This window comes from Chiloscyllium punctatum, chromosome 45, assembly GCF_047496795.1.
Source record: "Chiloscyllium punctatum isolate Juve2018m chromosome 45, sChiPun1.3, whole genome shotgun sequence".
NCBI classification, from domain to species: Eukaryota; Metazoa; Chordata; class Chondrichthyes; order Orectolobiformes; family Hemiscylliidae; genus Chiloscyllium; species Chiloscyllium punctatum.
Window position 1 is genome coordinate 36,694,716 of NC_092783.1, and position 15,747 is coordinate 36,710,462.

The window sequence follows — 15,747 nt, forward strand, 5'->3', positions numbered from 1 at the left end:
ATCCACAAACTTACTAATCAGACCATCTGCACTCAAAACAACAAAAATGCCTGCATTATTCCCTGTGGAATGCCACTAATTACTGATCTCCATTCCAAAAAGCATCCTTCCACTGCTGCCGTTTGTCTTATATGACAAAGCCAGTTTTATATCCATCTTGCCAGCTCACCCCAGATCCCATGAAATTCTACCTTTTGTCATGAGGTACCTTATCAAATACCTTACTGAAGTCCATGTTGACAACATCCACTGTTCTCCCCTCATCACTCATTCTTGTCAACTCTTCAAAAACTCAATCAAGTTGGTGAGATATGATCTTGCCCATACAAACCCACATTGCTTATTGCTAACAAGTCTATTCATTTCCAGACATGAATAAATATTGTCTCACAGTATCTTCTCCAACAGCTTCCCTACCACTGATGTTAGGCTCACCAATGATTCTTTAAAATTGAAGCATTGGTTAGCAAGGAGTCAGTGTAGGTAAGTGAACACAGTGGTGCTGGATGAACAGGACTTTCTGTGTTGGGTCATGGGCAGCAGAGTTTTGGATTCCCTTAAGTTAACAGAGGGTCAAACGTGAGAGGCTGGGCACAAACATGCTGGAATCGTCAGGTCTATGAATGAAAGATTGTATTTGTTCAAGTGTCAAACTCTTGTATATACATATTTCTTGCATTGGTACAATTCCTGATTGTAATTTTTATTATTTCTGCAGTTAAATATGAAGTATTATTGCATGTATGGTATTCTTTAATGCTATTAAAATTGTTTGAAATTGAATTAGCTGCTGACTGAGCAAAATGTAACTAACCTAAGCGAACACAAGGTTTTTGTTGGGCAGGAAGATTTTCCTGATTATAAAAGATATTTTATGATCATAACATTAAGAGCCATAACATTAAGATTCCGTGGCTCAGCAATGCACACAGTCAGCAAGATTATGTTGCATTTAAGATTTTATGACCCTCTATGTCTTAAAATGCTCACTTCCTGATAATTCTATCATTTTTCAGCAATCGACATTGAAACTATTGCCAGTTTATATTATGTATATAATGTCATCTGTCTTCGTTTGACTCATTCTTTTGCCCCCTCAGCTGATTTATTCCATTTCCTGTTTGATTTTTGGATAATGTTCTCTGAACTCATTAGACACTGAAGCAGTAATGTAATGCAGACTTATAGAACCAATTACAGATGCCTGCTGTGAGTGCTTGCAGCAAACCCTTTGCCCAAGTTGTGGAAGGCTAACTAAATTCTGTTAGGTATGGATGCCAATTCATAATTATATTCCTTTATAAGGCTGACAAGCAAATAAGACAAAAAAAGCAGTAAGATGTGATATGCTGCAGTACTTTGCAGAACATCCTACTTTTTTAAAAAACAAAATGTTTTCAGGATGTGAGTGACTCTGGCATGGCAGCATTTATTCCCATCCCAAAAAGGCAGTAGTAAATCAACTCCTCTGGAATTTGTTTTAATTATTGAATGTTAGGCCAATCCAATCCAATTAAAGGGTGCTAATTGTTCCTGAACCCAATTCTGAATGCATGATGAAGGTTCCCTGAAGATAGTCTGCCAATGATGGGAAATTCATCCTTTTGTGTGGAGGCACGTTATAGCTTGACTAGATCTATTTTGTTACTAAAGTAGATGCCAATGTACATCAATGTGCTCAGGTATGATGGATGACCAGGACTTGCTATGAGATAGGCTGCAGTCAGCGGAGTTTTAGACTAATTTAAGTTAATGAAGGTTAAAACTGGGAGGCCAGTCAAGAATATGTCAGAATAATCAAGCCTATAATTGAAAAAAAGATCATGTATTAGTTGAGGTGTAAAATCCTTCAGGTTTCTAGCACGGGTAGATTTTGATACTGTAAATGGAGAACTTTTATTTCTGTAATTAACTAATTGTAATCCTTTATTGTTGTATTGTGTTCTGATTTATAGAGTTTATCAAACATAACTCTGGTTGAAATATCTGGATGCAACGTATGATCCAAAATACCAAACAGTGTTTGGTTTATTTTACAACCTAAAGAATGCAGATAACAGCTTCTCCCCTTTTTGTTTTTAATTTCAGTTGATATTTGGTCTGTTGGTTGTATTTTTGCTGAAATGATCACTGGCAAGATACTGTTCAAAGGAAAAGACTGTATCCTTTATCATGCTGTCATGATGTAACACTATTGTGAGCCATGCAGATCTAGAAAGTATCAAATTCAAATATCTGGTCTGTGCTGATCTTTAACAGGTTATGGTTAAGATGCAACATTTTTGTCCATGCCCCTGGGTAAGGAATGAACAAATTAGCCTGTATTTCTTTAATAAATTGCTGTCCAGTAATCCCTGCTGAACGGTCTACATGTGTCGATGGCTCATGGGGATAACTTGACTTGGCAATATGGTCTCCTGAACTTAACTTGCCATTCACTCTTTTGTAAAATAAACCATAGGTGAAGAGTAGGCACTTAATGTACATTTACACAATTGTTTTGTTGAGGTGAAGAAATGTTGCATGGACCAATGCTAAATGTAATATGAATCTGAAACAGGACCTATCTGATGCTGCAGCAGAATCATGGAACCCCATAAACCAATATGTGTCCAGGCTTTCTGCAGAAAAGTGAATAAATTGGAACAGAAAATTGTTATCAACTCAAGAATGCAATAATCTGGGAAACACTGAGAAATATATAACACCCTGTTTTTTGCACTTGTGGGTTGTACTTCTATTAATTATTTTCTTTACTCCATTTCTGCACAATGAAACTGTTATTAATTGCTTTCTGGACATTTTGTATTTCCTTTTGATTCGGGTGCTTTGTTTAACTTGGGTATTTATTTTTTACAAAGGTTTTTAGGCAGGTTATTCCACGTCTCTCTACCACTTACTGTACTATGTGTTTGTGTCAGAAATTGGCATATTATTATTTAACCTACTTTTGTTGACAATTTCAGACAAATTAAGTATTTGATAAATGCTTGTTTTATTAGTGTTGATTCTTGACCAAAAGAGCTAGATCTTGATCAGCTAGCACAGATTATGAAGGTAACAGGAACTCCTGGTACTGATTTCATTCAAAAATTAGACAGCATTGAGGTAATACAATATTTCTGTCATTTTACAAATTGCCCATACATCAAACTCAGTTAGATACAGAACATTTAGATTTTGCAGTACTTTATTCCATTATTAATATTGTTCACAGATTTATTTTGAATGTTTTAAAGGTGAACTATAAATGCTTGAGCATTTGCTTTAAAGAGAAATTGTTAGACTTGTCATTGAGCATCTGTTAAGATTACAAGTTTGGTTAACTTCAACACAAGGACCATAAATCTCAGCTAGTTTACACTGATATTTCCAGTAGAATTCATGGAAAATTAGCCCTACCATACAAAAGAGGGGCGGCACGGTGGCACAGTGGTTAGCACTGCTGCCTCATAGCACCGGAGACCCGGGTTCAATTCCTGCCTCCCTGCCTCGGGTGACTGACTGTGTGGAGTTTGCACATTCTCCCCGTGTCTGCGTGGGTTTCCTCCGGGTGCTCCGGTTTCCTCCCACAGTCCAAAGATGTGCAGGTCAGGTGAATTGGCTATGCTAAATTGCCCGTAGTGTTAGGTAAGGGGTAAATGTAGGGGTATGGGTGGGTTGCGCTTCGGCGGGTCGGTGTGGACTTGTTGGGCCGAAGGGCCTGTTTCCACACTGTAATGTAATCTAATCAAGGAACTTCCAACACAGATTACATGCAGCATAATCCAGTTTCCGTAATATTTTGCATTAATTTAAAAATACTCCAAAGCCAATGCCAGCTCAAAACTGACCAGGTTCCATATTGAATTTATCACCATAAAGAACAAAGAAAGAACAAAGAAAATTTACAGCCCAGGAACAGGCCCTTCGGCCCTTCAAGCCTGAGCCAATCCAAATGTACTGTCTAAATCTGTCAGTCAATTCCTAAGCACCTGTATCCCTCTGCTCCCCACCTACTCATGCATCTGTCCAGACGCATCTTAAATGGATCTACTCTGCCCGCCTCTACCACCTCTGCTGGCAATGCATTCCAAACGCCCACCACCCTCTGTGTGAAGTACTTGCCGCGTGTATCCCCCTTAAACTTTCCACCTCTCACCTTGAAAGTGTGACCTCCGGTTATTGAAGCCTCCACCCTGGGAAAAAGGTTGTCTCTATCCACAATGTCTATACCTTTCATGATTTTGTAACCCTCAATCAGGTCCCCCCCTCAATCTCCATTTTTCTAGTGAAAATAAACCTAACCTACTCAACCTCTCTTCATAGCTAGCACCTTCCATACCAGGCAACATCTTCGTAAACCGTCTCTGCACCCTCTCCAAGCTTCCACATCCTTTTGGTAATGTGGTGACCAGAACTGTACACAATATTCTAAATGCAGCCAAACCAATGTCTTGTACAATCATAACATGATTTGCCGGCACTTATACTCAATACCCCGTCTAATGAAGGCAAACATACTATATGCCTTCTTGACCACTATCCACCTGTGCAGCAACCTTCAGGGTACAATGGACCTGCACTCCCAGATCTCTCTGCCCATCAACTTTTCCCAAGGCTCTTCCATTCATTGTATAATTTGCTCTAGAATTAGATTTGCCTAAATGCATCACCTCACATTTGTCTGGATTGAAAGCCATCTGCCACTTTTCCGCCTAACTCTCCAGGCTATCTATATTCTCCTGTATTCTCTGACAGTCCCTTATGCTTTCTGCTACTCCACAATCTTTGTGTCATCTGCAAACTTTCTGATCATACCAACAGTGCCCTCTTCTAGATCATTTATGTATATTACAACAACAGTGACCCCAACACTGACCCCTGTGGAATACCACTGGTCATCTTTCTCCATTTCGAGAAACTCCCTTTAACTACTAGTCTCTGTCTCCTGTTGCGCAACCAATTCTTCATCCACCTAGCTAGAACACCCTGCACACCATGTGACTTCACTTTCTCCATTAGTCTACAATGGGGAACCTTATCAAACGCCTTACTAAAGTCCATGTATATGACATCAACTCCTTCATCTAACAACTTGGTCACTTCCTCGAAGAACTCTATTAAGTTGGTAAGGCACGATCTCCCCCGCACAAAACCGTGTTGCCTATCACTGATAAGCTCATTTTTTTCTAAATATAAATAGATCCTATCTCTTAGTACCCTCTCCAGCAACTTCCCCACCACCCGACATCGGGCTCACTGGTCTGTAGTTACCCAGAATATCTCTACTACCCTTGTACAGGGGGACAACATAAGCTACCCTCCAGTCCTCCAGCACCTCACCTGTGTTTAAGGATGCCACAAAGATATCTGTCAGGGCCCCAGCTATTTCCTGTCTCACCTCCCTCAGCAACCTGGGATATATCCCATCCGGTCCTGGGGATTTGTCCACCTTAATAACCTCTAGCATACCCAACACATCCTCCTTACTTATGCAAACGTGATCCAGACTAATCAAACTTCTATCTCTAATCTCAAGATTCATTATGTTCTTTTCCTCAGTGAACACTGATGCAAAGTAATCATTCAGAATCTCACCCCTTCTCTCAGGTTCGGCACACAGCCTTCCTTCATTATCCTTTAGTGGACCAATCCTTTTTCTAGTTACCCGCTTGCTTCTTATATAAGAATAAAATGCTTTGGGACTTTCCTTAATTCTGCTTGCTAAAACTGTTTCATGACCCCTTTTCGCCCGCTTAATTCCTTGTTTAAGACTTGTCCTACTCTTCCAATATTCCTCCAGGACCCATTCTTTTCTTAGCTGCCTCGACCTTATGTATGCTTCCCTTTTCCTCTTGGCTAGTCGTATAATTTCTCCTGTCATCCACGGTTCATGAATCTTGCCCTTCCTATCCTTTGCCTTCAACGGGACACGCCGATCCTGCACTACCGTTAACCTATCTTTGAAAGCTTCCCACATCTCAAATGTGGACTTCTCTTCAAATAGCTGCGTCCAATCCACATTTCCCAGCTCCTGCCTAATTTTGATAAAATTGGCTTTGGCCCAGTTTAGTATTCTTCCCCGAGGACCACTCTCTTCCTTATCTATGAGTATTCTAAAACCTACAGAATTGTGGTCACTGTTCCCAAAGAAATCCCCCACCACAACTTCTACCACTTGTCCTGACTCGTTCCCCAGTACCAGGTCCAATATGGCCCCTTCCATCGTCGGACTATTGACATATTGCTCTAGAAAACTCCCCTGGACGCTTCGTACAAATTCTACTCCATCCAGACCTCTGACGCTAAGTGTATCCCAGTCAATGTTGGGAAAGTTAAAATCTCCCATCACTACTACCCTATTGCCTCTGCATCTATTCATAATCTGTTTACATATTTGTTCTTCGACCTCACGCTCACTGTTGGGAGACCTGTAATACAGCCCCAACAATGTAACTGCACCCTTCTTATTTCTCAGCTCCACCCATAATGCCTCACTACCCAAGACCGCCAGTGTCCTCCTTTAGCACAGGCGTGATATCATCCCTGACCAGCAATGTAACTCCACCCCCTATTTTACTTCCCTTTCTTTCCTGTCTGAAGTGTCTATATCCTGGAACATTTAGTTGCCAATCATCATGCCCTTCCTTCAACCAAGTCTCTGTGATGGCAATAATGTCATAATTCCAGGCACCAATCCAAGCCCTAAGTTCATCTTCCTTACACACTATACTCCTTGCATTAAAGTAGATGCATTTCAGGCCACCAGTTCTTTTGTGCTCACCTGCTCTCTGCCTATTCTTCCCTTTATTAATACTATCTTCATAATTCTTACAGTCTCCAGTCTCCACCTCGCTGCCTACTTGTTTTCTCTTCTGGTTCCCAGTCCCAATCCACACTAGTTTAAAACCTCCCAAACAGCAGTAGCAAAAACTCCCCCAAGGACATTGGTTCTGGTCTGGTTCTGATGTAGACCGTCCCTTTTGTAATAGTACTGTGTTCCCCAGAACAAGTCCCAATGTCCAACAAATTTGAACCCCTCCCTCCTTCACGTGCCCCTCCCTCTCAAGCCACGTGTTCATCCTGCCTATTTTTTCATTTCTATGCTGGCTAACACGTGGCACCAAGATCACTACCTTCGAGGTCCTCCCCTTTAACTTCTCTCCTAGCTCCCTGAATTCTTCTTTCAGGACTTCATCATGCTTTCTATTTATATCATTTGGTGCCTATGTGCACCAAGACAACTGGCTGTTCACCCTCCCATTTTAGAATGCTCTGCAGCCGATTGGTGACATCCCTAACCCGAGCACCTGGGAGGCAACATACCATCCGGGAGTCTCGTTTTCGGCCACAGAACCGCCTATCTACTCCCCTCACAATAGAATCCCTTATGATTATGGCCCTACGAGTCTTTTTCCTACCCTTCTGAACAGCAGTGCCCATCATGGTGCCATGATCTTGACAACTGCTACCCTCCCCTGGTGAGCCGTCTCCCCCAACAGTATCCAAAATGGTAATGGAGGGGGATAACCACAGGGGACACCTGCACTGCCTTGATACTCTTTTTCTGTCTTTTGGTCACCCATTCACTGTTTCCCTCAGCAATCCTAACCTGCGGTGTGACTAGTTCACTAAACGTGCTATCCACGACCTCCTCAGCATCGTAGATGCTCCACAGTGAGTCCATCTGCAGCTCCAGAGCCGTCATGCGGTCAAACAAGAGCTGCAGCTGGACACACTTCTTGCAAGTGTAAGAGTCAGGAACGTCCGACATGTTCCTAAGCTCCCACATCAAGCAAGAGTCACATGCTACAGGTCTGAGGTCCCCACTCATTGTAAGCTTAGCTTTATATGAACTAACTGAAACCAAACAATGCACTTAAATAAATGAAAAAGAAAGATAAGAAATAAAAGCCTTACCTTACAGGGTCTTTTTCTTCTGGTTAGAGGAGGGGAGCGGGAGGGAGATACTACACGTGTAGTATCTCGGGTTTAGCCACTGCCCACATATAAATTAAACCCTTACCTTCCTGGCAGCTCTCGCCTCACTCCTCCTTCTATCCTCACCGCTCTGGCAAAATGGAAGCCCGACTCCCAAGATAAGTCCCTTTTTTATGCGGGAAAACTTACCCTTCCCATGTATAGAATTTTAGAGTTAGCAAGAAGACAAAATAATTGGATGAGTTTGCCCTGGAGAGAAACTGTTCTCACCAGTTCTGCATGTAAACATGGGCAGCATAGTGGCTCAGTGGTTAGCATAGCTGCCTCACAGCGGCAGGGACCCAGGCTTGATTCCAACCTTATCTGTATGGAATTAGTTCATTCTTCCCATGTCTGTATGCATTTCCGCCAGGTGCTTTGGTTTCTGCCCACAGTCCAAAGATGTGCAGGTTAGGTGGATTGACCATGCTGGATTGTCCCACAACATTCAGGGACATGCAGGCTAGGTGAATTAACCATGCATGATTGTGGGGATAGGGTGGAGAGATGAATTTAGGTAGGATGTTCTTCGGAGAATCATTGCAAACTTCATGGGCTAAATGGCCTCTTCCTGCACTTTAGGGATTCTGTCATTCCATGAGAAGATTCATGGGCGACTTTCTCAACTTACCAGCAATTATTGGTTACGTAATTAAGGCCCTCAACCTGCCACATCTCTGATCACCTAACTTCCTACAGGGCAAGGAAAGTGGCTAGAGTAGAAAGCAAGAGGAACCTACTGGCTTAGCAACCTACTAGCTACGTTTGTGTATGTGTGTGTGCACATGTGTGGGTGCTGGATGGGGGCTGGCCCCTGAAAGACATCTTCTGATCACCTTCTCCCTCGAACTATTTTCCCTCAAGTGTCGGAGGCTGAGGAGTGATCTTATAGAGGTTTATAAAATGATGAGGGGCATGGATAGGGTAAATAGACAAGGTCTTTGCCCTGGGGTGTGGGAGTCCAGAACTAGAGGGCATAGGTTTAGGGTGTGAGAGGAAAGATTTAAAAGGGACCTAAGGGGGCAATGTTTTCATGCAAAGGGTGTTGTGCATATGGAATGAGCTGCCAGAAGTAGTGGTGGAGGTTGGTACAATTACAACATTTAAAGGGCATCTGGATAGGTATATGAATAGGAAGGGTTCAGAGGGATACGGGCCAAGTGTTGGCAAATGGGACTAGATAGGGTTAGGATATCTGGCTGGCATGGATGATTTGGACTGAAGTGTCTGTTTCTGTGCTGTACGTCTCTATGACTCTATGACTGGAAGAAGATAAAAGTCACTTAGCTTCTCACTGTTGGATCCCATCTAAAGCAGACCTTGACTGACAAGCCTGAGGACCTGTATCTGGGTGCCTGATCATATCACATACTTGCCTTTGTTGCCTATCAGTTTTCAGGTGGCCCCAGCATATTTGTCAACAACTCAACATTAACACCTTTACAGTTAGGCAGAAAAAAAAGGAAAATTTCAGCCCATGGTAAGTTTCTGCTATTGCGCCTAAGTGTGAGACTTAGAAGAAGCATCTGAAATTATGATTTGGAGATGCCGGTGTTGGACTGGGGTGTACAAAGTTAAAAATCACACAACACCTGGTTATAGTCCAACAGGTTTAATTGGAAGCACTAGCTTTCGGAGCGCTGCTCCTTCATCAAGTGGTTGTGGAGTATAAGATTGTAAGACACAGAATTTATAGCAAAAGTTTACAGTATAATGTAGCTGAAATTATATATTGAAAAAGACCTGGATTGTTTGTTAAGTCTCTCATCTGTTAGAATGACCATGCTGGTTTCAGTTCTTTCATATGTAAATTGCAAAACCTTTTTAAAAGTTACATTCTCAAGTGAACTTTAACAATTGGTGTCATGTTGGCCCAGATAGTATATTGAAGGCATGAGCTTCCCTGTGTGAGACATCTGAAATGAAGCCATTTTGTGCAAAAGAGCGCTAATGAGTACCTTTCGAACGCTCTCAAAACTAGCAAATGCTTCTGTATGTTTTTTAAAAAGTCTTTTTCAATTACTTAAAATTGTGAAATTCAAAACTGGTAGACTAAATACTTTTGTTTTAAGTGATGAACTCATTTTCAACTGTATTATTAAAGCAACACCTGGTTACCATTTCTAAAAATATTAAGGAAGTACTTTCAATGCAATTCTTAAAAAAAAATGCAGTGCAGTTACATTAGTTCATGAACAATTTTAAATGCAGTGAAATATAACTGAGTTTATAAATACAAATAAGGAAACATAAGTAAAACGTTTAATTTGCAAAAACATTTGCAATCTTGAGGGCAATTTTCACCCGTATCACTGATTATGTCCAAGAGCAAGTATACAGTACACTTTTAGGAAATATGGTGTAATCAGTGTATCACACAGCATAGGATCTAAGGGTATAAGAGTCTCAGTCTCCACCTTAACAATGGCCCCTTGAAGCAAGACATGCTGGTGGGAGTGTGCCACTGTTGTAACCGAATAACTTAGTATTAGCCCAGTCAGTGTAGTGATACTGTAATACCAGGAGCTGCAATAAACATCCATTGAATCATGGTGGCATATTGGAAACTCCTGCTCATTATTTTCAAATTAATTGAGTCAATTTAATTTGTACTTAATGCATGATTTCCATTTGTTCTTAAGTCATTCTTCTTCAGTGCTCTACTAATCTCTAATGTACCATTTCTTCATGGTGACACTGTTCTTGCATTTCTTTCTGGTTTAAATGTTTGAATAATTTTGTAATTAACTTTGCTCAATTAATTTTCAATATTTCTCTATATACCTGCTCCTTAAGGCTGATTTCTCCTTTCGTAACTATTTTTCTCAGTTGTTTTCTCCATGTCTTTTGCCAATTTATAGCTACATTTTTACCATACATTCAATATTCTCACATTCATAGGTTTCAAGTTTGCTTCAGTAATGTAAAATTAGATTATTTATTGCTCGTCTTTCCTATGGTCTCTTAACATATTTACTTTTCATTTTTAGGCTCGACATTATATCAGATCTCTACCCTACATTAAGAAAAAAGATTTTACTTCCCTATTTCCAAATATCAGTCCTTTAGGTAAGTTACTTGTTCACATATAAACAAAGTAAATTGTTTATCGACTAAAGCACTTAAAAACCTGTTTTCTCCCATTGTGAATAACTAATTGAACTCATTTCCAATTTTAAGCCTTTGCAATATGGTGGGGTTTGCATGGTCAAAACTTGAAAACTTTTACAAATACTGATTTGTATGACACATTAGCAGTCAGAAATTTTTTTACCTTCAAACATCAAATTAGAAAACTAGATTTTTTATGTGTGGGTCAGCCCAATTGCAATCATGTCATGTAAATTGTTGAGGCGATGATTACTTGTAAAATAATCCAATCTGTGTGATCCCAGGATATTCTTCTATGGAAAGCACTGAGGTGTTAAAGTGAATTTTCATTTTTCTTAAAGTTTTGATATATAGAGGCTTATCCAAAGCTGTAAAGACCTGTTAATATATTGAGAAATGTTTGTTCACTGTCACATTAAAATGAATATTTGGATAATTTAAAATATTTAAGATGCTTCTGTTTAAATTTTGAATATCGAAGTGTTTTGGAAAGACTTTTTGTTCCAGTATTTTCCATAACACTGCAACAGTCCTTCTCATGTTATACGTAAAGCTATAGATATTCTACTCCAGCAATTTGAGAGCAGTACTTTTGGTGTGTGATTCTCAACCGGTAAGATCAGTTATATTGTGGACTGCGACATGTACTTGTGCATACATGTCGCATTCAGACAGGATTGGGCTGTGGGCGTGTAATGATGCAGACAAATAAAACAACACATTTATGTACATACTTCACTGTTGCAATAGCCTTTTTTAAGTACAGTGAGAATGAGTGGGGATGGACCCCCAGTTGTAAATGGATACTTATTTTTGAAAATAAGCACTCCGTCCCACACAGTTTGTCCAGTTGCAATGAACTGGTTTTACCTGTTTGAATTTTGAGGCTGACTGGTTCTTGTTTTTAGTGAAATTGGTTTTATTTCAATCCACCAAGGGTTACATGACTAACAGCTCCAAAACCAAACCAATGCCCCCACCCAACCCCCCCCCCCCCCCCCCCCCCCCCCCACAAAAACTCTGGAAATTCAAACAGTTAAAAACAATTAAGGCAAAGTTAGGTGACGAACAGTTTGACAGAGGATAGCATCTATTGATCAGCCACTGAGTGTAATGAAGTAAGAAAATAGAATTGTGAGAGGCCACATAACCACCACTTTGCCTCACTCAGATGTTGTCATGCTTCTGGGTTTAAGTATTTTTTAACCAGCTGATTTCTGATCTTAAAATGTTAAATTACACCAATACTGCCCACTTTTGTATCTCACCTCTTGATGGCTGAGATGGCGATCTTGAAGTGTGGTAATCGGAAGGAAATATAAAATTTTAAAATAACAAGATAGAAGTTGCATTTATCTATTTTTCACAGGATGCCCCAAGGACTTCACAACTCATTAAGTAGATTATGAACTGTAGTTATTGTTATAATACAGGGAAAAACAACGAACAAAATGTGTAGAGTAAAGTCCCTTGAATAGTGATAAAATAAATTATTAAACTAGCCTGTTTTGTTGGTGGTGGATTTGAATAAATATTATTAGGACACAGAATAATTCCTTTGGTAGTCTTCAAATATTGTCATGAGACCAGCTACATATATCTCAAAACACAGATGGGACCTTCGTATATCTGAAAGATAGTACCTTAAAAATTAAGTGTTCCTTCTGTGAAAAAAAGCTGAAGTAGTAGTCCAGATTGTGTTCAAATCTTTGGAGTGTGGGTTAATCTCACAGCCTTTTGACAGAAGTGAAAAAAGAACAGTAAAGTGAACCCCAGGTGAGTAAAAGATATGGGGAGATGAAGAGCAAGGATGAACGGTTCAGGCAGAATGAGAAAGAAGTGCTCAAGTAAAGAAATAAAGTTCAGACAGACCAGTGCGAGGAGTTTAGACAAAAACAGGAAAAATTGAAAATGACGGAGTTGGCATGATAGAGGCTGAGATTTTACCTCTGGACAACATTTTGGTGGGGAAGTTTTGGTTTCAGTTTAAAACTCATCCTCTCAGCCAGAATCAAACCCAGATTATTTTAACTGCCAGACCTCATTGTTATCTCATTAACAGCTTTCCCATTGAAATGCCTGACTCAATCTGAAACCTGTCCACTTCAGATGTAATTTCAGCTGGACCAGCCAAAAGACTATTTAAAATATGGATGAACCTGGTAAAGTGAAGTTGCATTTCATTCTTACATTTTCAGGGTTCTGGAAGAAGCATCAGAGAAATAAGTTCCATTTTTCTCCATCATCCAATGTAAAACCATAATACACAAGCAATCATTCTAAACACATTTAGCTCTTTTTTGCTTCTTCATTTGCCTCTCACCCTCTGTCAAGGCATTGAGAGACACAGCCTTTGTACAACTGCTAACTTTTCTCTGCATGTCTTCTTCACTTCATACAACCATCCGATTCCTCACTTCCTCACCCTGCTTGAACCTCTCATATGCTGAGAGTGGAATGAAGCATGAGCCCTGCAAATCTGTAATGACTATTTTAGAAGCAACTCACTAGCACAATGTCATTTTCCATGGGACCAAACAGTGCAAATCCATGAGAATACCAATTAATCTAATAACCATCAATGAACTTGAGCAGCAGGCTATTGAAATATATGAACCTTGTGGAAATGTATGCATCAGTAATTTCAAGGCTGAGAATTTCACTGGACTATCTGTACTTCTTTATTATGCATATTCAACTAGCTTAGGTTTAAATTATAATGATTACTATTATTCATATCAATGAATAAATCAAATGCCTTTCTAGCTCTTTTCTCTAACTCCTCCTCAACAGGCAAAGCTCTCTAAAGGAGATGCCTCAAAGGAAGAAAATCTTTGATGGGAGATATGGTGGTGGCTGCTCAAGAACCAGCCTAAACATTGGCACAGCAAGTGGATTAGAGAATAAAGCTTCTGTTGGTGATTTGCCCAGCACTTATGCTCAGGAGTAGGTCCTTGTGCCAAGGCAAGCTTAGGACTGCTCTCATTAGAGCACAGTGTAATCTTGTAGATCTGCTGAGGACAGAGATACAGAATTTAGGGACTTGGGAATGAAAAGAAAACTGTGTGCATCACAGAGACAGTTGTATCTATTATCAAAGAGCTTCATACTGAGAACATCTTCCATTGTGTTGTATAGAATTATCACTGTACTAACTGGTATATATTCAGAACAGTTTTGGCGACTGTAAACTAGATATCATAGGTTGTTGATGGTCGCAGCAATTGTACAATTGTCAATCACCTCATCTTGAGACCTCATATTGCAGACACTGCTAATCACTGGGCCCTTATCTTTAGAGATGTCTAAGCTTGAGCAGCGCTGTTTCTTTCTCAAGCAGCCACCATCATAGCAAGAATGTTCCCATGCATGACAAAGAGACAATCTGTGAGCAGCTCCTCTTCCAATCAGATATTCTATCTTTCTAGTAGTCCTCCATACACAGGCTATTTTACCTCGTATTTTCTCCAAGAAGCAGATTAGAGGAACAGCTGGGATGTTTAGTGCTGTGGTGAGCAAGTCACTAGGATTGCTGTCGGCCAGTCTAGGCCTTTGTGGAACGGTTGGCATAGGCATTGGAAACCAATATCTAACCCTCAAAAACAAAGTATTAACCCTCGAGAAAATCTCAGGTAGAGCCCATGAGAAACAGTTTGATCCTTGACATTGTGCCAGATTCTAGGAAGTGGAATTTGGTATGAATGATCAAGTTGTGTGCAATTGTCTGACAATATTGGGATGGTGAAATATATTCTTCTGAAATTTGTACTCTTGAAGCCCATTTTAAAGAGATGCTTGGAGTACAAAAGTGAAAACGTTTATCTGAACATATCTAAAATAATTTAATTTTATTAGGACCATGTTTTCCAATTCTGGGTGCAGGAAGGATAGTTTTGCAGAGGGTTAGAAAAGATGATGAGGGATGACAGAAAAGCTGGTCTTGAAGCGTGAAGAGATCTGATTGAGGTGTATAAAATAATAAAGGTTTTGAAAGAATAAATAGAAACCATTTCCAATGATTGAGTAATCAAAGGCCCAATTTAACTAAATTTAAATTCAGTGGCAAATGAACCAGAAGCAATATAACAAAACAAATTTACACAAAAAGCTGTGAGGATTTGGAATGTACTCCCTCCCTGATAATAACAAAGGTTAAAAATTAGTGTTCAAAAGGAAATTGGATAATACTTGAAGGAAAAAAAAGGTAAGAATGGGTGGTAGTAAGGTCTGACTAGACCTTTCTTTAAAAGAACTGAGGAAGAATCAATGACCTAACTAGCAGCCTTCACTCCCACACTACTTTATTCTATATGACTTAAAGTGCATTGCAAAACACTTGACAGAAGCTATTGAGGGTTTAAAGTGGGAGGAGGGTGCAAGGGTGTGTGGTATGGCCCCCACAGAAACAGAAGGAGCACCGGGCCCTATGATTTCTCCCCCTGACCACCTTCAGAGCACCTTTTGTGACCAAAGTGCTTTCCAACCAGTTAATTACTTTTGAGATATAATCACTATTGTAGTATGAGAAGTACAGCAAGTCAATTCACACAGAACAAGGTTCCATTAAATAAATGACCTGATCCTCTATTGTTATTGATTGAACAATAAATAATGGCCACAACACTGGGATCTCGGCTGTCAGGCGATACACTGTAGGAAGAAGGTCAATGGCCT

General features: G+C 40.0%; 1 protein-coding gene across 1 annotated transcript in view; it reads left to right on the forward strand.

Moving 5' to 3' along the window:
- Positions 1 to 15,747, forward strand: part of LOC140467296 (mitogen-activated protein kinase 13-like) — a 74,510-nt gene that overhangs the window by 53,373 nt on the left and 5,390 nt on the right. Inside the window, exons 8-10 of the mRNA XM_072563561.1 lie at positions 2,089 to 2,160; positions 3,029 to 3,108; positions 10,953 to 11,031. Of these exons, the coding sequence (XP_072419662.1) occupies positions 2,089 to 2,160; positions 3,029 to 3,108; positions 10,953 to 11,031 (231 nt within the window). The remainder of the gene's footprint in view (positions 1 to 2,088; positions 2,161 to 3,028; positions 3,109 to 10,952; positions 11,032 to 15,747) is intronic.